At 48.3% G+C, this 27209-nt stretch overlaps 1 protein-coding gene across 2 annotated transcripts in view; it reads right to left on the bottom strand.

The window, feature by feature from the left end:
* Positions 1-26668, bottom strand: part of OLFML2B (olfactomedin like 2B) — a 45232-nt gene extending 18564 nt beyond the window's left edge. Inside the window, exons 1-6 of one of the 2 annotated variants that reach the window (XM_017892677.1) lie at positions 26001-26668; positions 22678-22941; positions 20599-20706; positions 9233-9409; positions 3040-3271; positions 745-1278 (exon numbers count right to left, since the gene is read on the bottom strand). In XM_017892677.1, coding sequence (XP_017748166.1) covers positions 745-1278; positions 3040-3271; positions 9233-9409; positions 20599-20706; positions 22678-22941; positions 26001-26174 — 1489 coding nt within the window. In that variant the 5' untranslated portion in view covers positions 26175-26668. The remainder of the gene's footprint in view (positions 1-744; positions 1279-3039; positions 3272-9232; positions 9410-20598; positions 20707-22677; positions 22942-26000) is intronic. The other variant, XM_017892678.1, reaches the window with a different exon arrangement.
* Positions 26669-27209: the final 541 nt, after the last annotated feature.

The following is a 27209-nucleotide window of genomic DNA, read 5'->3' as shown; positions in this document are numbered from 1 at the left end:
AAAAAAGAAAAAAGAAAAAAGAAAACTCCTATTCATCCTTCAAATCTCAGCTCAAATGACACCTCCTTAGATAAGTTTCCCCAGGCTTCCTGGCAGCCAGGCCAAGCTAATATTCAAATCTCAGCTCAAATGACACCTCCTTAGATAAGTTTCCCCGGGCTTCCTGGCAGCCAGGCCAAGCTAATATTCCTTCTTTCTTTCCTCTGTTTCTCCATCCCTCTGCTACAGCACTTGTCACATGGTGCCATGATGTTTCTATGCTCTCCAAGAGTGGGGTTCATGATTTTGCACTGAGGCCCATTGCACTGGCTATTCCCCGGCTCTCCCTCTGCTGCAAATCTGAGACTTTCCCCCCAGTAAAAACCCTTTGTTCTTTTATGACTTGTAAACTTACCACAGAAAAATTCACTTATTAATCACTGGATACCCCAATAGCCATCACAAAGCCTCGTGTACGGAAAGCCCTCAACAAATACTTATAAAACTGACTCCTGAAGCCAAATCTCGGCTCCATTAATTTATATCTCTATTTTAGGAAAAAGAGTCCCACTCTTGCCACTGGCACAGTTTCAATACATAAACCCTAGATGTTAAAGCTAATCGGTGGTCAAAGGCATCACTCCATTTGCCATTCCCATAAAGAAATTTGACCATCTGGTCCCTCCCTCTCCTTTCAACATATTTCCAGGCTCAGCCTTTTACCTGAGCTGGTCAGGAGACCAAGGCCAGATACAATGAACTTACCTATGACATTCCGGATGTCATCTTCTTCTTCGGGGCTCAGCGTGGGGCTGGCAGGGGTTGTTCCCTGCCCATCAGGAGCATCTTTCCCCAGCGAGTCTGTTCTGACTGTGGTGGGAGGCACTGGGACTGTGTGCACAGCTTCCATCAATGCCTCCCTGGGAGACACTGCCGGAGGAGCTGGGGCTGCTGGTTGCTGGGTGGCTGTGTGGGTCACGGTGGTGGCTGGTACCTGAGGAGAAGGCTGCAGGACTGACTCCCTCGTGGGATCTGGAGACACCAAGGTTGTTTGGAGTGTTGCTGAGAGTGGTTCCACTGAGGCACGGTTGGCAATGCTAGGAGCTGAGGTTGAGGGCTCTGGCAGGGCCGAGGACCAGGGTGCGGTCTGAGCATTCAGGTCGGTTGTCACAGCAGTGCTGTGTCCCTGATGGGCGGCTGTGGGCCTTCGGGTGGCACTGGTCATCAGGTCATTGTGTCTCAGGAGCTGATCTTCAATCAGCAAATCCACTCCATTGTCACCGCTGAAAAACTCATCTTCTGTGAAACAAACACAAGGTTCACTGTGGCACAGGAGAGAAACAAGCTACAGATGACAAGAGCACATGGCAATGGGCAGGTGAATTACAGGGTGCCTTTCCTTAACACGATGGCCTGACTTAGACAGGGGGCCTGGCTGGGATTTCGGAAGAACGTGGACAGGAGCACAGGTGGAAGGACGTTGAATTTCCAGGAGGTTTCTCTGAATTGACTGCAGCCATGCTCCCCCCAGGACTCAGGGGTCACTGGCAGGACGCATCAGGGTCCTAAACACCAATGGCTGGGAGTAAGTGAGTCATCCAATCCATCCATCTAACACATGTTTATGGAGTGTGGATAACAATAGCGAGCAAAACAAGGATCCTTGTTTTGCTTGGAGCTTCTATTTAGTGGTGGAGACGCTAAATAATAGACAGGATTGTGCAATTGAAGGTGCTATGGGGAACAAAAAGTAGGGTAAAGAGGGTCAAAAAAGCTAGAAGGGAAGGGAAACTTGCAGAGAAGAATAAAGTGGTGAGAATGAGACTCACTGAGCTAGGGAGATGAGCAGCTGCCTGGAGGAGGTGAAGGAGTCAGTTGAGCAGCCATCAGGCACAAAGATTCCAGGGGTGATTAACCACAGAGCAAAGGCCCTGAGGCAGGACATGTGTGCAGTGGCCCAGGAGCAGCGAGGTGGCCAGTGTGACTGAAGCAGAGGTGAGGTCAGAGCGAGGACAGGTGCTGGGCATGCATGACTTACAGGCTGTGTGTGGAGTTCAGTTTTTATTCTGAATGAAATGGGGGAGGCTGCAGGATTTTGAGCAGAGATGGAACATGGAGAGGCAAACATTTCTTACAGAGGACACAAAGAGCTCTAACCACAAAAGCAATAATTGGTAAAATAGACTTCATGTGCTCATCAAAAACACCATTAAGGAACTAAAAATGCATGCCATAGGTAGGGATAAAATACTTGCAATTCATATGATGGCAAAGAACTTGTAATCAGAATATGTAAAAAACTCCCACAAATCAACAACACACACACACAAAAGACCAAAAAGCACAGTTAAACATGGGCAAAATGATGATGCCAGCTACTGGGTGGAGAATAAACATAGTGGAGGCAAAGGCAGAAGCAAGGAGACAGACAGGAGGCTGCTGCATCAGCCCTGATGGGGAAGGACCCGCTCAGACACATTGGGGAGAGGGGAAGAGCTGGGGCCTGCTGGGAGTGCTGGGCAAGGAAAAGAAAGAAGAGAAGAGGAGGAGGAAGCGGCGAGGAGGAGCACAGGAAGAGGAAGAAGCCTAAGGAACCAAGGTAAAGGTGAAGTGAAAAGGGATCATCTCTCTTCCATGAAAAATGAAGGACAGAGATCGAAGGGGAGGTCCTGGAGACTCAGACAGGAACCTCAGGGCCCTCGGAGGGAGGAACAAGTGGCTTGTGGCTCTAAGCCAGTCAGTTCCCCCACGCCTCAGTTTCCTCACTGCAAACGGGGAGGACTGGACTGGAGGGCATTGAAGTCCCTTCCAGCCCAGCCACGTTCTGCCATATGGTCTTCTTCAAGCCCAGAGAAGTTAAGTGACTTGCCCAAGGCCACTCAGCGAGCTGTGAGGAAATGCAGTGGCAGCGCTGGATAACAGGGTCACAGCAATAATCAGAATGCAGGAGGGGTATATGGCTCCCAGGAAGTCCAGCCATATACCCCTCCTGGTATATGGTCCAAATGGTGACTCCCTCCCTGCCCTGCCTCTGGGGCCACCCTGTTGACCCCAACTCACGCTGCTCTTCAATGTCATTCTCTTCTTCAGAGACCTTGGCTTTATAGTAGGTGATGCCCCGGATGACAGTGGGCTGGGAGGCCGGCCGGCCTCTCAGGTGGACCTGCCTCTGCAGGGGCCGCTGTGACTTCACCACCTCAGGTGGAGCCAGGGGTTGCTTCTGCAGAAGCTCGATGGAGTTGATCTGCTGGGACACAGTTTCTTCCTGCAGAAACCGCTCTTCATACTGCTCCTCAAAGGGGACACAAGGGAAGGTCAGGTCACTGGTCAGAGAGGCAGTGGGCAGGTGGGGGCAAGGCTGGAGCCAAGGCTGTGCTAATAACAGCAACACTTCCGAAGAGCCAAGCACTGTTCTAAGTGCTTTATACGTTTACATATGTCAACTAATTTAATCTTCTCATCAGTTCTATGAGGTAGGACCTATTTTTATCATGATCATTTACATTTCAGGAAACTGAGGCACAGAGAGGTTATATAAATTTCCCAAAGTCCCACAACAGGTAAGTGGTAAGGCAGATTGAAGCCAGGATGTCTGGTTCCAGAATCAACGTCTGTATACTTGACGCATACTGCCCAAAGAATTCAGTCCTCCTCTTGGCTCTGGCCTAGGGATGCTGGGTGACTTAGATCTGGTATAAGTTGTTTTGGGTGAGATCCATGTGAGGGGAAGGATGCCTGGGCTGGGACATGAAGCCCAAGGACCAGGATGCACACTGCCTCAGGATGAAGCTTGTTACAGCAATCAGAATGGACTTCCTAAAACACATGTCACCCCAGCCCCCAAACCCTTCCTCCTGCGTACAGAATAAAGTCCAAAGTAAAACTGATCTTGATCTAGCTCAGCATTCTTCTCTCTTGTTGCGTGCCCTGCACCCCACGCCTTAGGCACTCCAGTAACTTGGCTGACTACTGAAACTCTTGGCTCTCCTGAGCCACTGGATCTATGTTCAGCCTGTTTTCTCTGCCTGGAAAACCATTATACCTCCTTCCCCCATATATCTACTTCTCAAGGCCCAGCTAAAATTTCAGGTCCCCAAGGAAATACTCCTGGACCTTCTAATTCAGAATTAATCAATCTTCCCCAAGCCTCATTTTGTGCTTTATGGCAGAGATTTCTCATTGATTACCCAAATTCCCTGCCCTCTTGTTCCTTACTAATGAAGACCTGGTTTTATGGGAGTGGGCATGGGACTGAATTCTGGCCAGTGGGGTATAGGAAGAAGTTGATGGGATGTGCATTTGGAAAAGTTCTGTATAAGGGGGGCTGATTCAGCTGGGAGGCGTCTTTTGTTCTCTTCCTCATTTCTCTGGACTGAAATGTGGACAGAATAGATGGAGCTGAGCAGCCATCTTGTGATCATGAGGGGATTTTGAGGATGAAAGTCACTAACGACATCTTGGAACTAATCATGCCAGCCCTGGACTGCCTGCTTCCAGAGTTTCTTTTACGTGAAAGAACAACAAATATTTCTATTGTTTAAGGCACTGTATTTGGGTCTCTTACCCAAGCCGAACACAAGTCCTAATGAATACAAGTCTGTGCTTCTGCTGTAGCGCCTCTCCTAGCCTGCTTTCCACAGGCACTATTTAGTGATGTTGCTATCTCTGCAGACTATGGGAATCTGAAAGAAGAAAGACCATTTCTTGTTCATCTTTGATTCCGCTGGATGGAGGCTCCCTAATATTTGTTAAATTGAATTTCTGAATCACAACAAATCCCAAGGAATTGTCTACATTGGTAACTAACTGGCATTTGATTTTGTCAAAACAAATGATGCTCACATGGCCCGGTGACTGGGCATCTGGATGGCGCTGTGAGAGTGCCCCATGACAGCTCTGATCGTGTAGATGGACCACTCTGTCCGCCATAGAGCTGCTGCCCAAGGAGGAGCCCCTGTGTCCACAGTATGGCAAGATCTCTGGTGCTGTGTCGGTCTGTCCAGTCAGATTCCTTGTCCAGGATTATAATTACCCACCTTTGAAAGCAAAGGACCTTGGGCACACGACCTGTGAACTGACTGTGCTCAAAGTCAGGGCCACCCCACAGGTGGGTCCAGCTGCTTTGGTGGCTCCATCAGAGAAGTGTGAAAGCCTGAGAGGAGTGTGGCCCAGCCCTGCTCTCCCCAGGACTCCAGTGGCTGAATAATGAAGAGGTGGCTTCCTGCAGCCCCCTAAACTGTGAGGTCCCTTCTCAACCAGGGAGAGGTGAGTGAGCTCCCTTTAATCTTGTCATTCTAGGCCCGGTGGAAGCCACCCAGAGAGCAGAGCCCATGTGGAAACAAAACCTGTGTTCCTAGATGCCCAGTGCCCTGAGGCAGGGCAGGGCCTTTAGCCACTCCATGTTGGCTGTAGGAACTTGGCCACCATGGCCAATGTGCTCCTTTTGCACAGGAAGGAGCAAACCAAGCTCTTGCTTTGATCTTTACAATTTGGCCTGGAAAAAAGCCCTGAGTCCTCATTACCCCCAAGGACACGCCCAAGCCTGTGCCTGTTTTCTCATGACAAGAGAGTTCTGGATGGCACAACTGATGGGGTTGTGTATCTCTCTCTCCCCAGCACACAGTGGTGACCAACTCCTGAAAGGCAGGGGACACCCTTCTGCCAGCCTCCCCTGTCTGCCCAGAGGAAACAGGCCAACTTGCCCGGCTGTGCCTGGGGCAGCCCCTACTCCTGCTCCTTGCCCCTCCCTCAATTCTCTGTTCTTGCTGGTGATGTAACCTCCACCTGAGCTGTAGCGGGTATCTGGTTGGTGGAGATGATATTTTAATGAACACCTATTATGGCCATGTCCTTTGTATTATTTTTAACCCTTACAACAATGGGGAAAGTAGATACCATCATCCACATTTTACAGATAAGGAAACAGAGGCTCAGAGTCGTTCAGCAATTTGGTTGAAAGTCAATCAGTTCAGTGGCTGAGAGGGGCAGTTCTCAAGTCACACAACTCAGGTCACCCCCAGGCTGCCTGCCCTCAGAGCCTGCCTCTTCCTTCCATTAAGCCTCTGCCTGCAGCTGTGACCACAGGACTAACTCGCCTGCCATCCAAAAACTTGCCTGCCTCCCGTAGTCCTCCGGGTCGTGGTCTGGCTCCCACCCAGCAGACTTGGGAGATCCCTCATTTCCCACTAGGAAGAGCTGCTCGGCAGGCTGTCAGGAGACCCTGGCCACAGCCCATGACTCAGACACTGAAGGGCATCTAATTACCGGACCCTGGTCTCCCTCTGCATTGCAAAAGCAGGTTGTCATTTCTTCGCCACAAACCCCAGGAACTGTCTTTAATTCCAGGCTCTCAGGGAAGGGTGGGAACTGCAGTGCTTTCTCCCAACCAAGGAAATGGAACAAGACCATGGACAGCCCTTGCCAGAGAACATATAATTTCCTCGGATCCACGGGCGACAGGCTGCGCTGGGTGGCAGCGGCCCCCTCCAAGCTTCGATTTCCTTTCTCTGTGAATCCAAGAGTCTGTTGTATGACTTCAGCTCCTGGAGTCGAATGTTCCTACTCCCACCTTGCTCTCTCCACTCTCACCCTGCTCTCTCCATTCCCAACCCTGCCCCCAGAGCCCCATGCCAACCCCCCAGGCAAGGACCATCTTAGAGAGAAGCCCTCAACAAATTACCACTTACCATTCCAAGAAAGCTCTGACATAATCTACAGGAACCCTAAAAATAAACAACCAAACCCAGTGCCCCTTCGACCCGCTTTTTGGCATGGGGTTCACTAAACAGAGGGATGGCAAAAGATCCTGCCTTGGGGCCTCCTGCACCACTTCCCCTTTCTGCCCCACCGTCCTTGTGGGGAAGGATTGTGCTAACTTCAGCAGCGTGATGAATGGGGACTGGAGGAGGGGAAGGGATTTTGCTGAGCAAGGAGAAAAAGGGTTTGGTGTGTTTGATTTGGTTTTTGCTGTTTGCCCTCAGGAATTCTGAACTGGGTTCCCGAACATACCACATAATGTGTCATCAAGACGACAGATGCATTCTTAAGCTCAGCCGACTGGGAAACTGGAAGCCAGAGTGGGAAAGGGACACCTGGCTCTGTTGGGCAGCTGGGCCGCTGATGCCAGGTGGGCTGAGATAAGAGACACTGCACCCAGCTGTAATGAGTGGGAGCCATCAAGTTCCCTTCCAGCCCAAATGTTTTCTGGCTCCTTGGTTTATGAGCTCAGACCCACTCAGAGATGACCCACCAAGCAGACTAAACACTTGCTCAGTAGCCAGCATGTCAGGTACACCCAAAAATGAGAATCAAAATAATTTTTGAAGAAATATGATATTTCCAAGAAAGCACCAAAGTAGTCATCATGGGCAAAGCCAGAAAATTATTGACCTGTTTTATATCTATTTTATGGTTTGGAATTTTTATTTTGAGTTACATATTGGGGAGGGTGGAGGCACCATACTCTTTTCAGGGCTTGTTGCCTCAAAAGCCCCAATCTGCCTGCAGTCCTGCCTTTGGAACATGTGGGCCTAAGATCCCCAAACCCAGCTGCTGCCTGCCTGGCACCCTTTGATGAACTGCCCTACCCAAGAGTTTCAAGCCCACATACCCAGCCTTCCTTCCTCTCTTATCTAAATCCTTAATGGCCCAGGCAACACAGTCCTGCACAGCAATGCTTCCCAAAAGTTCTTCACGTCACAGCATACAGAGAAACCAGCTCAGGGGCTCCAGCTGTCCCAGGCCCTGCTCAATCCACACTCAGAACGACTCCCCGAAGCTGAGGGGATCCCTCAATGGCCCACCTGGAACCCACTCCCCAGACACCAGTGTCACGGCTCTGCCATCTACCATCAACCCCTGGTAACCAGTTAAAATCAGCGAAGTCTCTCTTAAATGCTGTCATCCCCTGGCTGCCCAATGACCCCTTTTACAATACTTGATCCAGACCCATCTTGCTAATAGTGTGCCTTGCTAATTAGGACTCTTCAAGTCCTGCCACCAAAACTTACCTGTTTCCTCTTCCTTTTGGACTATCACCCAAATTAATGCCTATTTCTTGGACAACAATTCAGTAAATAACCCAATACATTAAATGGCAGCATTTAACCATTAGTACATAAAAATAACTTAGTAGTAATTGGAACCAAAAGAAACAGGCACCAAATGGGGAGGCATTTTTAAGCAAGCAGTTCTTTCAGTATCACTCAAATCATATTAGACAGTGTTCCCATCATGGGTAACTTTGTGCTAGGAACACAACTGGGTAGGAAGAAACAGAGGGTTGAGACCCTTTGCCACCACTTCCCAACTGAGAGAGGGAGACCATGCCCACAGCTGGATCTGTTTCCTTATCTGTAAAATGAGGATATTGATCTCTGTCCAGCCTGCTTTTCTAGGGCTGTGATGACAGCCACATGGTATAGGGATGAAAATATGTAGTAAATTACAAAGTCCCCTATAAATGAGGAGGGAGGAAATATAATTTGTTTCCAAACTGGGGCATTTTTTAGAGTAAAAGAGGGTGCTATTAATAACCATGCCAGGGCCAGGTACGGTGGCTCACGCCTGTCATCGCAGTGATTTGGGAGGCTGATGCAAGAGGATTGCTTGTGGCCAGGAGTTCCAGACCAGCCATATTTACAAAAACTACATGGCAAGACCCCATATTTACAAAAAATAAAAAGTAACAAATTTTTATTACCAGGCATGGTAGCATGTGCCTGTGGTCCTAGCTAACCAGGAGGCTGAGGCAGGAGGATCACTTGAGCCCAGGAATTTGAGGCTGCAGTGAGCTATGATCACAACACTGCACTCCAGCCTTGGTGACAGAGCTGGAACTTGTCTCTAAAAAAAAAAAAAAAAAAAAAAAAAAAAAAAAAAAAAAAATGCTATGACAGCAGGAGTAAACCAGGATGGTCCCAGACAAGCCAGCATGCATATCTTCCCTATTTACAAACACAAGAGATGTTCACAAAGGTGGGACATAAGATTGTGAAAAAAAAATAGGGGCTGGGACTCAGACTCAGATTTCAGTCCTGGCTTCAACACTTGCTGAACCTCTCTGGGCTTCAGTGTGAAGTAAAATGGGGTCAACTGCTCATCAAATCTACAGAACCTGCAGAACTATTGTATGGATGAAATGAGCTCATCTTTGTTAAAAGTCTGAAGCCTGAAAAGTTCTATGCAGAGGAGAGATGCTGGTATCATGCTTCCAGGGCTTGTGATCAGAGGCCCTTGGAGGCTGGGGCTGTACCTCTGGGTGGGCGTAGGCTGCCGCCGCATCCCTCTGCAGGGCTGAGCGGATGTCTGGCATGCTATCTAGGATGTTTTCAGAGCAGTTTTCTTTGCCTCGCTTATTCATCTCAGTTTGAATTTCTTCTATGTCCTCTTTGATTTGTTCGTTTTCCTTGGTGAGGTTTTTAGAAACTTCCTGAGAAGGAAAAAAAAAGATGATCCATTAAAGCACCCGAAGACAAGCAGGAGGCAGCTAGCAGCCATCTTCACTCAGAGCACATAGACACAAGAGACAGGCTGAAAATTCATCCAACAAATGATTGGGGCTAGAGAGTGTGCCCAGTCCTGGGCTGAGCACTGGTACCAGGTCCCCTGGCAGTATTTCCAGGGCAGTTCAGCCCTGGTATATCCAACTACAGGAAATACTGCCCAAACTACCATAGCTTTTCTATTAACAACATTGCCAAGTCTCTGGGCCACCAGGACACCAACCTCTTTTTCTGTCCTTTGTATATAGTCCACCCTTACTCCGTGTTGAAGAACATTAAAGAATTCCATTCACTCGCATCCCATACATGTGAACCAGTAGCTCAGTCAATGAAAGAGGGGCTTTCTAAGTAATTTTGGAAGAGGTGGCCAAACAAACAAACAAAAAACAAGAACAACAAAACTACTCTGCCTTTTAGTGAGCAGAAACCATTCCCTGGTACTTTAAAAACATCATTTACATAGAAAATTGATAGGCCTGCTTCAAACTTTCCTATTTACTCATAAAAACCGTTTCACTACACGACCCCTCACTTGGCAAATTAGCCATGCTCCAGACCTGGTTAATACCAGAGAGGGTCAAGGCTACATTTCAGTCAACCAACACTGGTGAGTACCTCTTGAGTGTCTAAGTGTAGTGCTACAGAAAGAAAGGCTTTAAGTATCCTTGGGGTTCTGGACCTGGGTGGGGTGGGAGAGATGTCAACTATAACTGGAGATGGATAAACCATGTCAAGTTCTGTAAATGCCAAATGTGAGGTTTCCTGAGTTCAGAGCAAGAGGAGAGTGGAGGCATCCCAGGTAGCTTCCTAGAGAAGGTGAACACTGAATGGGATTTAAATCAAGGAAAGTTGTTGACAGCCTTAGAGGTGTCCCTTCTCCTCTAGTTATTTTTAAAGAGATTTGACTACATTGAGATCCAACTTTGGCCCTCATACTAAAGTTTCCATGAGCATCTACATTTTTAAATGTGATGTCCTCCATTGGGCCCTGTTTATGAGGTTGAGGAAGCAACAATGTAAAATACAGGATGTGTTTGCTTTCCATCTTTCTTTAACTAACAGACACAGGAAGTGTAAAAGCTGACATTGCCAGGCACAGCTCTGCAGCCTGGTGGGATGCTACTAACATCCTAGAGGAAAGTCCCAGTGATGCAGAGCCAGGGGACGTGCGTATATCCAGGCAGTGACACCCACACACCGCGGCTCCAGGGGCTCCTACAGGGGCTGCCCAGAGAAGCCCAATAGGTGCTTGTTAAATGAACCTGGCTCCCGAACCATCAGCCATGCCATTCTTATGGCATTTCATTGCATGCCAGATCCTGAGCGCTGGAAGGGCTCAGTGTGTTCCATGGCACTTAGGCTAAGCCAGCCTCTCTAAATTGCACAGAATTAACTGTGAGACCTAAATTCCATGAGAAAGAGGTCTTGTTTTAAGAACGCCCAGAATGAGTGATCTTCCTGGGTGCACAATCACTCCTGATAGGTGTTGTCTATCAGGAGGTCAAGTGTAATGGGTAAGAGCATGGATTTTGAAGGAAACCGGTTCACCCCTCCATGCTGCTATTGCTAGATCTGAGATCTCAGGCACATTACTGAAACACGTCTGCTTCAGTTTCCCATCTGTAAAATGGGGATAGTATTAGCACTTTTCCTATAGGTTGTTAGGAGGATTAAGTGAATTAATATATATGGATGTGCATGAAACATACCGGACTAAGTGGCTGTTATTTTTCATAAAATGTTACAGCTGGAATGGACCCAAGAACTCATGCCTAATCTTTCATTTCACCTGAGGCCCAGAGCAAGAATGGGACTTGCTCAAGACCACTACAAAAAAGTGACAGAGTGGAACCAGCACCCGGTCTTCTAGCCCTTGCTCCTTCAGCTCACCTGTTGGATCACTAAGAACACCAGGAGAGGATCCTGGCACACATACAGCTCTCAGCAGCACCAAGCATGCCAAAAAGCCAGAGAATACTTGCAGTTTGGGTTCAGGATACATGACAGGATATGCATAGATGCTGAGAAATACAGAAATGTTGGACTCTCATAAATCCTCACTATTCAAAGTGTGGTGCAGAGTTCAGCAGCATCAGCATCACACAGGAGCTTGTCAGAAATGCAGATTCCCAGGCCCGCTCAGACCTGCCAAATCAGAATCTGTATTTTAACAAGATCCCCAGACGCTCTGCGTACACATTAAAGTTTGAGAAGCACCGCCTTAAGTGGAGAAAGCTTGGGGCACAGCTGCTTGAAGAGTGGACAGAAATGTGTGAGAAGGTCTGTTTTATAGGAGCTAAGTTCTTTCTGGGACTGATGGGAAAAGTTCCTGGCCCCTTAGTGGGGTTCAAGCATTTCTGTAGTCCATCAGCACCTGCTGAAAGCAACACCTGCGGATGCCTTTCCTGTAGCTCTCACAGCCTAAGACAGATCACCAAGCCCAGCAAGTGCAGGGATTCAATGTGTTACCTTTTTATTAAGGTGTTCATGTGCTCAATGCTGCACTGAGGGTTCAAGGGTGAGCAAGGCCACTGGGATCCTGCCCTGGTGAAGGTCACCCTCCATGAGGGGTAAGTAGGCAATAGACAAAGAAATAGACAAGAAAATATCAACGAGTGAAAAGTGCTCTGCAGAGACTCTGCCAGGGTGATGTGACAGACGCAGGCACTGACTCCTCGGTCAGGTTGATAGGCTTCTCTGAGGAGCGGACTGAAGAGTGTCCACACCTGCGGCCCAGCACTGGCCCCAAGACTCTACTAAAGGCGCTGATACCTCTGGGTGGACTGGCTGGCTGGGCCTAAGCATCCTTATTATTTGACAGAAGATCTCACTAGATTCCTAAACATCGTGCATCAGTGGGTGTGGCATGCTCACTGTGAGGCAAAGGGCGTCCCCCCAGGTCTTGGGGTTTCTAGGGCCCTAGGGAGCCCCCCTTCACATTGGTTTAGAGTCTCCCATCCCCTTTCGGGTGTCAGTGAGGAGCTGTTATTCTGCATTTCCACAGAGGAGGGTTTTACGCAAGCCTGCCCTGAGAACCCGGAGGAGTAGTACAGTTTATTCCCCTCACGGGAATGGCAAAGCCCGCCAGCCGCCTGAATAAACAAGAAGCTGGCGGTGGTATCACCCCATTGGCCTGCAGGGCTGAACCAGCTGGTGTCCCCCAGGGCAGCAGCCACAGCTGCCCCTCCTTGGCCACCCCCAATCAGCCACCTCTAACCTGGGGGTGCTGACCCTCAAGAGCTCCCCACCTCTCCCTGGGACTCTGCGCTCCTCACACCAAAGGCCTTTGGTGAGGCAATTCTCAGGAGATGCAGGGGATGCCACTTGCACAGAGTACCCTCGATTCTGCCCTGGGGGATAGGTGAACTCCATGATCTCATGCCTCAGGCTTTTCCCCCTGGGACAGCTACAACCATGACATTTATGGTGTGTGCAACTTGGCTCGTGGGCAGTGCTGGCAACGTGGCAGAGGATGTGGGAATTGTACCTATCTGGCAGAAGCAAGTGTACCCATGGCCCCTGCCAAGGATCCTGGCACAATGAAGAAGAGGGAAGGGAAGAGGGAGAAAGAGCAGATAGATAGAGGGCTGGGACAGAAGGCTGGACACAGCCAACTGTGGCAATGAAAGATTTGGGAACTTTGTTCTCATGATTTCTTGGGCCAGGCAGAGCCAAGGAACTGAGAGGTGTTCATAGAACAAGTGCCATGTGCAGGACTGGTATGCAGTTGGGCACTAGAGGGTGCCTGATGGGAACAGGTGTCCACTGGTGCCACACTGCCAGATGGAACAGGTGTCCACTGCTGACTTCAGCCAGATGCACACACACCAGAGGGAGAGAATGTGCAAACAAGGCAGGGACCCTTGTCAAAGGGGAACCGGATGCAGGTGGAGTTAGGAGTACAGCCATCAGTCAGCCCTAGTCAGTATGGCTGGTGTTTTGACAAGCCATGGAGGGCTGGCACAACCAGATGTGTAGACTGGTGGAATGGGTATGAAGGACACAGACTGTATCCTGACCTTGTCCAGCTCTTAGACACGTGTGCGTGTGCCTGGGTGAGACTGTGTAGTGGCTTAAACCAAAACCTTAGGACCAGGGGAAAGATGACCATGGGGCAGAACTCTGGCAGTTCTCTGTGGTCTCGCTTTTACAACCAGAATCAGGGACGGGGTGTGTGTAGGGGAGGGTCTGGCTCTGGAGATCAGGTGTAAACCCACACCACAGTCATGGCCTGCTTATATAACCACATAGGGCAAGGGATGAAACCTCTCTAGGCCCCAGGTGGAAAAAGAAGGAATGATGACACCTACCTCACTCAGGCTTGGCATGGAGATGGATGAGGGGCTGCATGTGGTACAGTGCTGGGCACAGAAATCGGGCTTGAGGCATGTGGGTGAAGCTGGAGTGGAAGGGACCCCTGGGGTCTCCATAGCAGATATGCAGGTGGAAAAGGAAAGGGAAGCTAGGGTTTGGTATGGCTGGCGTGGGGAGGAAGGTAAGTACCCAAGGCTGGTGTGCTGTAGAGAGACATGTTAGACACCTGTGGGAGTAGACAAAGCCAGACTGCAGGTGGGCCAAACCTTGGCCCCAAGTCACACAGCAGGTGCACACAGCCACATCTAAGGAGGCTGCATAGGAGGCCGCCTGGTAGGTCCTGTGGGCATCAGGATTCCCTGGCAGATAGCTGGATGTGCACAGGGCTAAGATCCAGATGGCAAGCCCAAGGGCATATGGGACATAGTTTCTCGTGGGAGTGAACTAAGCAAGTGTGAGGGTAACTGGACCCAAGGAGGGAGGGCTCGCAGTTCCCATCAGCTCACCATGCTCACCGTTTGCACCATCCAGGAGACAGCTAGGACCAGATGGCCTGGGACAGCCACCCCAGCTGACAGCTGTCTCCTAGCCCCTGGTAAGAATGCTGGGGAAGAGAACAGCTGGAAACAGCCGGCGCTCCTGATGGCAGGACAGGTGGGCCGTGGCCTAATCCCTCCAACCACAGCTGATGGGAGAGACAGGCAGGCCTGGGTTCAGGGAGCCACCAGCTGCCCCATTGAACACTCATCCAACCAAACAGATGTGGAGCATCCGTCCTACATCAGGTGCGGGACCAGGGCCTGGGAAACAAATATGACTTGACCCAACTTGCCCTTAAGAAGTCCAGGGCCTGGCAGGAGAGTCAAACAAGGCAACAACAAGAAGTCCCAAGCCTCTGGTGATGAATTTCTGTATTAGGGATAACATTACCCCTTAAAATAGGGCCACTCGAGCCATGCACGCCTGCACATCCTGGCAGCTCTAAACTGTTCCTAGGCAGACAGATGGAGGGCTGACACTTGCACTGTAAGTCTCTTTTGCTGAGAAGAAAACCTTATTTTCCACAATGGCAAATTAGATTTGAAGTATATACAACCCCAGGAGAGGTAATATATTGGCTTTAACTCATATTAAGATGTAAATTGAATTAAATAGCGTTAGGGCTGAAATATATCTTAGAAACATTAACTTCAACCCTCTGCCTTTTCACGTATGAGGACACTGAAGTCAGGCTGGGTAAGCAGTGCCCCTCTCCCAGCCTTCACTTGAGGAAGAAGAGTGAAATGCCTTACAGCAAACCCCTCGGAGAGAGGAGATTTGATCAGGAGAGAGAGTGAGCCCTGGGGGTGTCTCGACAGGGTTGCAGGGTGGGAGGAAAGGGGAGGCTTGGAAAGAGACAGCTCCCCCAACTCACAGCCAAGTCTGCACAGATGAAAATTACGTTTTCTTATTAGCTGGTGAAAAGATATATCCACCAGGGTCAGGAATGCTTCTTTGATCATGCCTTTCAGTCCAGAAACACAAAAGCCACCAGTGCTTTAGGTGTGGGGGAGAAGACCTCAGCAATGCCTATGCCAGTACATTCTGGGGAGCGGGCCAGTTCTGGGTCTGGTAAATCCATCGTGGACTTAAATCTTCCTTGGAGGCAACATTATCAGGAGAAAAGGCTTCAGCTGGGACACAAGGTTCCCTGGTGCCATCTATGCTCATGGATGTGGTTTGCAAATTCCAGCAGGTAGACTGGAGAAAACGGAAAGAGACACACACCAGAAGGGACAAGGCAGAAATCACACTATGGAAAGCTTACAGGCATGCATCTATTTTAAGAGCATGGGCTATGCACCCACACATATACAAAGGCACATGTGTACATAAGCATTTCAAGCACTTACAAACACTTACAGGTATCCTGCAGCAAGGTGGGAGTGGGACATTTCTTCAATAAAATTTGCAAATTTTACAGAAATGACTGAAACCAACTAAAGCCTTGATGCTGAAGATTATTTTAATGATCTGTCCCTCTGTTTGTCTTTTTCTCCACTTTAGTAATCAATCTGCCCCTGGAAGCAGTATGTGCTGCTCCGGGTTGAACACCATGCCTCTAGTCCTGCTGTCTTCAGAATCCACCTTTAGGCCTGGGCAGCCTACAAGTCTTTGGGTCTCTGAGTGCACTAGGAGCTCGGATGAAGTCTTTTCTTGAGCTGAGTGAGTGCCACTGCCAGCTCTGTATGCAACAAACAGGGCTTGCCTTTGCCTTTGGAAATTACAGATTTTCTTTATAGACTTTTAACTCCTGTATCTTCAGATACTTATGTTCTGTGCCCACCCACCCCTCAACTCCAACATGTACCCACACTTCCTGCATGTCCTTCCCCTTCCCAGCCACTCACAGGAAAGAAAGGGTCTATGCTGGACTGCTGACCACCTTGAGTGTTTCTTGTTCCTGGAGCAGTTCTAAAACTGTTTTATGAGGTTTCAGACCTCCCCCAGTGAACTGGAAAGATATTTTTGGAGTTAAGTTTCTAGAACACAGCAAAATGATCCTATTAAGTTATATCCTCCAAATTGACAAAATCTGGAAAGTCTGACAATACCAAGTGTTGGTGATGATGTGTGTAGAACTTTTTTTTTTTTTTTTGAAACAGAGTCTTGCTCTGTTGCCCAGGCTGGAGTGCAGTGGTGCGATCTCAGCTCACTGCAAGCTCTGCCTCCCAGGTTCATGCCATTCTCTTGCCTCAGCCTCCAGAGTAGTTGGGACTACAGGTGCCCGCCACCATGCCCGGCTAATTTTTTGTATCTTTAGTAGAGACGGGATTTCACTGTGTTAGTCAGGATGGTCTCGATCTCCTGACCTCGTGATCCACCCACCTCGGCCTCCCAAAGTGCTGGGATTACAGGCGTGAGCCACCATGCCCAGTGTGTATAGAACTTTTATACCCTGCTGGAGGGAATGTAAACTTATACTACTACTTTGGAAAACAGTTTGGCAATATCTCATGAAGTTGAAGATAAGCATAACTAATGCTTACCTTCTAGTCCCATTTATCTAATGTACCATAGAGAAATGCAGGCACACATGCACCAGGGTACATGCACAGGGATGTTCATGTACAGGAAAGTCCATGGGGCTATTCTCAATTATGAATGCAGAAACTGGAAACAATCCACATATCCATCATCAGGAGAACAGATAAATTGTAGTATATTCATACAATAGAATACTACACAGCAATAAAAATGAATGAACCACAAGACACTAAAACAACATAGATAAATATTAAAAATATAAAATTGAATGAAAAAAGTCCAACACACACACACACACACACACACACACTTATGTAAGATTCTATGTATTTAACATTCAAAAAAGGCAAAACGATTACATTTAGGGATGCATCCTTAAATGATGAAACCATAAAGAAAAACAAGGAAGATGCTTAACATAAAAGTAAGGATAAAGGTTCCCTTGAGGGAAGGGTATGAGTAAGAGAGAGCATGTGGGGGCCTTTCGGGGTGTTAAAATTGGTCTGTTTCTTAAGCTGGTTGGTGGTTACATAGGCATTTTGTTCACAGTAATTTGTTAAACTACATTCATTGTTTATACACTTTTCTATGCATGTGTCATTTTTCATTGTTTAAAGCAAAAACTTACCCAAAATCATTCCACTAAGCAGAGCTGCTCCCAGAGCTGATTTTACCAAAAGGTAAACTCAAAATAGTTCAGATTCCATTTCTCTCTCCTTCCTTCCTCTTTCATCTGCAAATGAAGTTTCCATTCCTACCTCCTCCTATATACTCAAGGTGGAACTGTGGCTGTATCCCATAAATGTGTGCTTGCTTATACTGGCAACCATTGATCTTACTCTGGGCAAAATGCCTCTCCAGTCTGACCCCTTTTGTCTTGTCTGACCTCCAAAGAACTACCATTGGGACTCAAGAATATTCAAGGACCAGGAGCAGAATTTAACTTCCATTCCTCCTGCAGAACCGAGCTGGAGAGGGAGTGTTTTTTCAATTTACTCAACATTCTGCCTTTTCAATTACTGCAGACTCCAGACAGTCAGCTGGCATGAGCCTTGAGACAAACTCAAGCAAATACAATGCACCACTATTTGGGCGCAGGGGCCCAGATCCATCTGAAGACTACTGTCACACTTCAGCACCCTATCACCTTAGGCTCTGTAGTTGGGGAAACCTCCTTCCCGAACTCAACTTTAATCCTGTTTAATGGGACTATGGGATACAGTCACAGTTCTGCCTAGAAATTTCCTTGGAAGAGCTATTGTTTGAAATTCCTGTTAGGAAAAACTGATGCTTGCAGGGCAGATGGCAATGATTTGAAGACACTTACAGGGTTGATTAGAAAGAGCCCTGGACCAGGAACCAGAAGGCCCTATACTTCCTAGCACTGTGATTTTGGCCAAGTCATCTAATTTCCTTGATTCTCACACTACCCAGGAACAAATGGACTAAATGTATATGGAATGCTTTACAAAACATAATATGCTATATAAATGTAAGGGATTATTATTATTAAGGTCCAATCTTTGCTACTAAACATACCACAGTTTTGGCAAGGAGATACTCTCACTGATGTAACTAAAACTGTTTTTTGCAAAAACCAGGTCACTGTGTGACTATATAGATGATACCACCCTGCTGGGACAGTGGTACTGCATCAAATTCACCCATACTCCCTCCTGAGCAGGGAGGGCTCAGCTGTTGGACAAGGCTGTAACGAGACTGTGGTCCTTGGACAAGCCCAGCCCACTGGCCTTCTCAGAGACTGAGCACCTGACCTTAGCCTCCAGAGCACTGTACTCTCCCCCCAAATCTATCTTTCTCAAGCTGTGTTCTCCAGGCAGAATGGCAACTGTTTGGCTGCCAAGGTCAGGCGAAAGCAGAAGAGGTCGCTGTTGCTCCTGTCCCTATAGAAGAGCAATCCCTTTCTTAAAGGGGCATTGCACATTTGGATGGTTCTGGGGGCCTAGGAAAACACAGGCACCTCCCAATATGGGATCTTGGTTTAATTCCTTTTGAATGCATCTGAAAGAACCAGAAAGTAGTTTTAACTAGGAGGAAGAGTCCGAAGCCTGCATGAAGTCCATTGGTAGTGGGATGGTGCTGACCATCCACAATGTCATCATTCCAGCTGCTAACATTGAGGAAGGAGATACTCAAGATGCCCAGGGTCCTAGTTCTTTGAGAGAACCCCTTGAAGAGAGTGGCAGACAGCGAGGAGGAGGCTGATGCAGTTCTGTTGGCCACCCTGATCTGTCTACAAATTTCAGGATTGAAAACCCTGACCCCTCTCATCAGACCTCATAACTGATATGATTAAGGACCTACCAACCCTCCCAGAGCCAACAGCCACATTCAGAAAACACCTCATCATAGCATTGGAGGAGCTAAGCCCAAGGGCGGGTGGAAAAGGAACTGGTGTTCACTTTCTGGGAAAATTTTTAGGAGTGGAAGGAGTGTGCTGAAACTGATCCTTGTAACTTCAATGTTTCATCATCTTTGTGCCAGCTCTCTTGGCAAAGTAATGTAGGAATGTTTGTCCTCAATCTCTCCATGGTCAGAGCCTTGTTTAATTTAACCATTTCAAGGCATTTTCATACTGATTAGTGTACTTTGTATCCTCTGAGTAATCATACGGAGTAGGCAGGGTACTATTCTCACTGTCCAGATGGAGAAGGTAGGACATGGCTGCTTGGCAGCTCAAACAGAGGTAAGGAACTCATCCTGTCCTGACTCCGAGCCTGCTGCTCTTTCTGCCACAAACTACTGCATCTACTAATCATAGATTAAAGAACCTTAGCTCTTTCATGATATCCCCCCAAAAGTCCACTTTTTCATAAGGAATATTGATATGTTTACAGTCATTGTGCTATTAAATTTACCACTTACAGTAACACTGTAAACATTAAAGAAATAGATTTCCACTCAGAGCAGCAGCTCTTTGAGTCACTGTTTCAAGTATCAGTCCAAGAACCAGGTGCGAGTCAATGAAACATATCCATGAAGTTTCTTACTAATAATATTGAATAATGATCGTTAGTTACTTTTTGGGTGACTAAATGATTTCTCATCTATATGTTAAGGCATCACAGCAACAAGACTGTCAACATTAACACAGTATCTGTAACAACTCCATGTTCCCATCATCATGTCACACACCACTAGATGAAAACCATAGCACCACCTGTACAACTCCCAGAGCCCAGTCAGAATAGTATGGTGTCTTTGTCTATGAAAATTGCATGACTTGTCCATTCATCCTGGGCATGACTAGTCTAAATGCCGAGTAGGGAACATTACTTACTAGTAATCATTTTTATGTCTTCTTCCTCTAAAATGAATTTCAGATGGATTCACACACATAAATACAGGGGTATGAACCAGAACAGTTAGAGAAGTTAGGAACCATATACGAAGGAAGGAGATGACTCCACCTTAAAACTGGAGGTAAGATACTTATTGTACCTTTGTATTTCATTGAGTTCTGAGGTCCCTGGAAGTCAAGGTAAAAATGGAAAGACATTGATTATATGATTAAGAGGATTTTATAGATGAAAAAAAGAAGGTACAGTATTGGCATTTCTACTTAACTGATTTTCTTTGTCACCAACAATTTGGCATAGTTTTGGATGAATCTTTTATGTGTATTTTCCCTTTCATAGAATAGGATGGGTTAAGTCTAGTCAGCACATGTGTTAGCTGAAAATTTACTGTGGGATGTTTGTTACACTTTTGGGCTCGATCAAGAAAAAGATATGGAAACCAGAATCTTCCTTACCTCCTCCAGTTTATCCACTCGCCCCACCAATTTGGTGGTGACTGAATGTAGCTTCAGGAGATCCAGGCCATAGAACGCTCCTTCCAACAAGTCTATGATTGTAGAGAGCTATGAAACAAGGCAAGGGGTTAGTCCAGGGCTGGGGCAGACAGACACAGGGCAGTTTCCTTTCAGATCTGCATGCTGGGGGCTCGACAGGAAAGTCACTAGCCAGGAATTGAGAGGTTGCCACGAGAAACACATTTGTGTAGGCAGGGATGTAGGCAAGCACAATGGTGTATGTGCATTCTGCCTTCTGAAATGTTTGGGTAAGAAAATGGGAGAGTCCTATAAGAACAAGTAAACCTGAGGTCGAGACCTCTTCACAAACTGTTTACACCTCTTTTACGAAATCTGTCAATTGCATTGACATCTGTCTTTCCTACTAGACTGTGAGCTCCTTGAAAGTACTGTCTCAATAGCAAAGACATGGAATCAACCTAAATGCACATCAATGACAGGCTGGATAAAAAAAATGTAGTATGTATACACCATGGAATAATATGCAGCCAGGAAAAACATGAGATTATGTCTTTTATGGGAACGTGGATGGAGCTGGAGGCTATTATCCTTAGCAAACTAACACAGGAACAGAAAACCAAATACCACATGTTCTCACTTATAGGTGGGAGCTAAATGATGAGAACTCATAGACACAAAGAAGGGAACAACAGATACTAAGGCCTGCTTGAGGGTGGAGGGTAGGAGGAGGGGGAGGAGCAGAAAAAAATAACTATTAGGTACTAGGCTTAGTAACTGGATGACAAAATAATCTGTACAACAGACTCCCATGACGTGAGTTTACCTCTATAACAAACCTGCGCATGTACTCCTAAACCTAAAATAGTGAAAAAAGAAAACAAGCAGTGTCCATGTATCCTTCATCTCTGCTTCCCCAAGATAGCTGGCTCATAACAGGTATTTTTATTGTATAAACACTCAAAAAGGTGGCTCTACATGTCAACACCTTGAGGATATGCTTCTGAAACACTCAACTTCATTGTCTACTAAAGGCTCTGAAAGACATCAACAAGTTCTCCTTAGCACAAAATGCTAAACTGACCCTGGGGTAAAAGAGGACTCAGTGTCCCATCTTTGAGACTCTTGCTCTATGGCAAGCTGCCATAGTACACCCAGCCTTCTCAGTTTTTATCAATACTGTCCTGCCTGCTAGTACAGACCCTGGGAGGAAGGTGGCCGAGGCTCTGGCGGCACTGAGGGCATGCAGAGCGCAGGTGCCAGAAGCACTTTACATCGTCATCCATTCATTCATTTACATGGTCATGCTTAGCTGAATGTCTGGTATTGTGCCAAGTACTTCCCAGTTGTTATCTCATTGATTCTTATAACCCCACCAAGTAGATGTTATTATTCCCACGTTATTCAAGGAGCTGGGGGCAGACAAGTTAAATAACTTAAGTGGGATCACACAGCGATGATTTGAACCCAAATCAGTCTGACTCCAAAACCCAGCTTGTTCCACTACCCAAGGCTGCAAGGGAAGTGGGGGTGCAGGATCAGAAGAAGCCCTCAGCCAATCCATGGGGCTGCCTAAGTGGGGACTGAGCTTCCCTACCCTATAGACCATGAAAGGATCACAGTTTGATGACCCAATCTAGAGCAGGCCCCAGGCCTCTCCTTCCCTAGGCCAACCCAGCCCTTGCGCTAAGGACCAAAGGCTTACTCGCATTTTTCTTTTGCGTCTTTGGGGTGTGTGCTGGGCTGACAGTAAATTGTGGCAGCAATTTTCCTGAAGAACACTGAGTTCTTTTGGCCAGCTGGGCCTGGCAGCTGCTCCCAGGCCCAGCCTCTCTGGCTCCATAAGGAGGGGCAGGCACACTTTGCTTTAAGCATCTCCCTTATACACTAGAGCTGAAAAGGACAAGTTTGCCAGGACATCAACCTTGATCCACACACACCCTCTAGGGACCAGGCCTGACCTTCTTCAAAGGGTTTACAATCTTCAACCATGGCCCTGCTAGACTTGTGGGTCTCAAAAGTACCCTCTCATCCAAGGCATTGCCTCATACCAGGTCCTACCTTCAAGTCCTGGCTGTCCACCTCCCGCAGCTTCTGGAGCCTGAAGTCTCCCTCGCAGGGATTGAGGGCGGATGGGGGTGCGACACAGGCACACTTGCAGGACGAGCCTGAGGTGATGGTTTCCACGGTGTAGAAGTCTTCCTTCCTGGAGGCCCCCACATTGATCCTCTGGCAGGCATCCCGGCCCAGGGGTCTCACCACACACTTGCACTGACAGTCTGAGCCCTCAGACATAGCCTTGACCTTGTCATAGTCCCCCAGCAACTAGATACACAGAAAATGGGTTGGGGGCATGCAAACACAGGTGTCAGTCAGCCTCCAGAAGGAGGCTCTCCATTTACTTAGTCAAACGTGCTGCACTAGTCAGAGACCTCAGACAACTCTGAACCACGGAGCCAATAGGTCATTGAAATGCAGTTTGCTGACTGACATTTCCTTGAAGGCATTCAGAGTTCAGCTCTCTTCGTTTGTCTTGGAAAGCTGTGCCTTTCTCATTGGGACTTAGCCTTTCATTATTTAAAGGAAAAAACAGATGAGCCCTGTCATTTGTCCAATAGCCTTTGCTTTCTATTTCTTTTCTTTTTTCTTTTTTTCTCTTTTCTTTCTTTCTTTTTTTTTTTTTTTTTTTTTTTTTGAGACAGAGTCTCGCTCTGTTGTCCAAACTGGAGTGCAGTGGCATGATCTCAGATCACTGCAACCTCCACCTCCCAGGTTCAAGTGATTCTCCTACCTCAGCCTGCCAAGTAGCTGGGATTACAGGCGCATACTACCATGCCCAGCCAATTTTGTATTTTCACTTTCACCATGTTTGCCAGGCTGGTCTTGAACTCCTGACCTCAAGTGATCCACCTGCCCTGGCCTCCAAAAGTGCTGGGATTACAGGCGTGAGACACCGCGCCCAGTCAGAATCCAGGTGTAAATGTAAAAAGGAAAAGAAGAAATTGGAGAGATTGAAAAGTTGGTATTCAAGTTTGAAGACTACTGGCATCTCTCATTCGTTTATTCAACATTTATGGAGTGCCTACTAAGGACTCTGAGGTGCTGTGAAGGATAAAGAGATGGGCCAGACGGAGAGCCTGCTCTCAAGAAGCCTGCAGTGCAGGAGGCGTATAAATAGCAGTCACACAGAGTAGAGAGTGATAAGTGCCCCTGAAGAGGCAGAGAGAAAGGGCAGTGGGAGCTAAGAGTGGCTCCAACTGGAAGCCGGGGAAGACGTCTTCGAGGAGTGGCATTTAATCTGGGCCTTGAAGGATGGGTTAGATGTGGAGAAAGGAAATTGAGAGGAAAGAGACAGGTCCAGAAGTCAGTAAGGTTTACTCAGTCTAGGAGTTTATGCTTCTGAACCCAAACCCCAGGCCAAACCCAGGAGAGCAAACTGGCAGCACTTGCTGCTTTTGCAATGCTAAACATTTCCTTCTGGGCACTTGCCCCTGCCAGCCTCCCCAGGCAGGAAAACACGCGACAGTAGGCTTTCTGGAGCCCCAACCCTGGGCACTTGCTGGGAAAAGGCTCTTCTCTCCCAATCCTCTCCAAAAGGCCCTACATCTCCAAAGCCAGGGCTCCCTTCCTAGGCAAGCAGAAGGGTTCCCTTCATTTGACTAATGATTCCGGTAGGCAAGCATTGAGCTTGTTTGAGTGGAAATGTTCCTTGGGATGCTGTCTGGGGGGAAGAAGACTTGTAATGTTTTCCTTGCAAAGGTTGAGTTTCTTCTAATATTAATATTTGCTTTAGGGCTGTTGTCAAATACAGAATGGATCAGTGGAAGAAGGTGGTATAGTTAAGGGTGACTTAAGCGGCTGTTCTTTACGGGTTGATAGTAAATTGTGGCTGTCTGCTCTCTGAAACTCTGCCTGGATTCCTACGTAACCCTGCTCTGAGAACCCTGGGTGGATTCCTTCCTTTCAGGAGGCTCGGGTTTCAGGAAAGTTTTTGTTGATAGTGTTCCAGAGCCTCAATGTGAGAGATTTTTATGTCTTTTCAATTTAGAGGTCAGTGGGAGGTAATAGGTGGGCAGAGGGCATATATTAGCATCATTATTAAAGGAAGAGTGAGGAGGCTAGTGTTTGATAAATCCCAAATTGCAGCTGATCATTCTCTCTACAGGAAGGAGATAAGGCCCAGTCCTAGGGCTTGGTGGAAGTGAAGGTACAGGCAGCGCTGGAGGATCCTTTCTCAGACATCCCCCATTCTGAGGATTCTGGTGACACTCACCACACGTCATCATGCTGGCTCTGGAGAGCACAAAATAAACACTCCAGAGAGAACTACTCCTTACAGACATGAGATCTGGGCTGAAGACTGTCAGAAGCCCTGGCTCTACCCTTGTATCTCTTTTTTTTTTTTTTTTGAGACAGAGGAGTCTCACTCTGTCACTCAGGCTGGAGTGCAGTGGCCCGATCTCCGCTCACTGCAACCTCTGCCTCCTGCCGGGTTCAAGCGATTCTGCTACCTCAGCTTCCCAAGTAGCTGGGACTGCAGGTGCCCACCACCACGCCTGGCTAATTTTTGTATTTTTAGTAGAGATGGGGTTTCATCACATTGGTCAGGCTGGTCTCGAACTCCTGACCTCGAGATCCGCCTGCCTCAGCCTCCCAAAGTGCTGGGATTACTGGCGTGAGCCACCCACTCCTGGCCTACCCATGTATCTCTTTATCTATATATGGGTATTAGGGTGTTTTGAAGACTGAGTCATAAAAAACAAGTTTAAGTACTTGGTAAACAGACACTTTACAAAGTCCACTGCTATCATGGTTTACTCGGGCCCCCACTGACCGTCTGCCCCAGCTGCCTGCATCTGCATTCCCACCCTCCCCTCCCAATACACCCCGTCATGTTCTCAATCTCTCTGTTTGAGGGTCACCTCACATTCACCACAAGTTTCTGTTCTGACTTCACCCCATGCTCCCGCCTGATGTCTCACCCTCTGCCATAAAATATCTCCCGATGGGATATGCCATCTGCCTCCTGGTCAACATACCCGCCTGTTTTCACATTCCAATTCTGACAAACAACCACATAGATAAGAGATAACTTTTCACAACCCTGAAACCAAAAACAACTTTTTTTTTCTTTCTTCTCAAGAAGTCGAGCGGCATCTTCCCTTCCTTCATCTCTCCTTTCTCCTGATTAAAGACCCTATGATTTTGAGAGGAGAATTTACATCCTTCCATTAAGAAAGTATTCTGATACATGAAAATCAAATGCCCTTTCCATTGGTAATGGAAGGAAAAACAGCTGCCCTTAAAAACTTCAGCAAGGACCAGCTTCTGGCTCTCACCACCATTCAGGGCAAGAAGAGCGGTCGTGGCACTCGGCATCCTACCTGAGATAAAACGTTCTCCTGGTTGTCCGCCTCGTTTTGCAGAGTCTCGTCCTCCGTAGGCGCCACTGTCTGCGCATCTGGGGGCTCGCTTGTCCCTGTGGGGACAATGCTGGACACCCAGGCCGGAATCACAGTCAGAACGAAGTAGAGAACTAGCAGCCGAGGCTTGGCCATGAGGGGCGCGATAAGAGGGTCCTCAGCCCCTTCAGAGAATGGCTGGGGCGGGGGGTCTCGGCAAGTACTTCTGCGAGAGGGTGTCCTAGCTAGAGGCCGAAAGTGGCTGCTCAGAGCACCTTCTAAAGCTGGGTGCGACTGAGCGGAACGGGAGGGTAAACCCCAGAGACTCTGGGCATCTCCTTTCCGACGCGAGCAGCCCTCGACTGTGCAGCCCCAGTGGAGAGTCGGACGCAGAGAAGAGGGGAGGCGGGCAAGGGCTAGCTGGGTGCGTCGCCCGCAGGAGGGCTCAGGTGGCTGGAAGACGTTCGGACAGACGCCCGCGGTGCGCGCCGGGACGGTCGGCGGGGAGCCTCGGGGAGCACAGGGACCTGGCACCAGGCGGGCAGAGGCGGTGGCGGCGCGGGCTGCGAAAGCTGCTGGGCTAGGGAGCCGCGGAGAACTCGCGCGGAAGGAGGGCGGAGCCTCTATTGTGCCGGGGCGGCGGAGATGCAGCCAGTGACCACGCGGAGGAGGAGAACCGGGAAGCGCACAGGACTCGGGCGGAGGGGGACTCGGGCGGAGGGGGACTCGGGCGGAGGCGGACTGGGGCGGAGGCGGACTGGGGCGGAGGAGGACTCGGACTGAGGGGGGGGGGACCCGGCGGACCCCTCCCCCGCTGGGGCTCAGCTGCAAAGCGCCGGCTGGGGGTGAAGTCGGAAGGGCTTTCCTTTCCTTTCATCTGATCGCAAGTGAGTGGAGAGAAGTTACCCGGAGCGGCCTCACTGAAGTCTGGGGGTTTGCCCATTCTCGCCTAGAAGAGCGACTTTCCATCGCAGGCACTCAGCCCTCGCTCCAATCCCGAGTCAGTTGGGGATCTGCGGCATCCTCTTTTTGCACACCTGGGGCAAGGAAGAAGGCGCGTTTGTTCCCAGGCATTTCTTTTCCCTGACTTAACTCTGGGCGAGTTCTCGGGCAGCTTTGAACCTAGCGCCGTTGGTAGCTGCTTGCCTGCCACGGCTTTAGAACCTAGTAATACTTCCACCCAGAGGAGAA

The sequence above is a fragment of the Rhinopithecus bieti genome, unplaced genomic scaffold (genome assembly GCF_001698545.2).
Source record: "Rhinopithecus bieti isolate Rb0 unplaced genomic scaffold, ASM169854v2 scaffold_22442, whole genome shotgun sequence".
NCBI classification, from domain to species: domain Eukaryota; kingdom Metazoa; phylum Chordata; class Mammalia; order Primates; family Cercopithecidae; genus Rhinopithecus; species Rhinopithecus bieti.
This window is presented reverse-complemented; position numbering and strand designations above follow the sequence as displayed.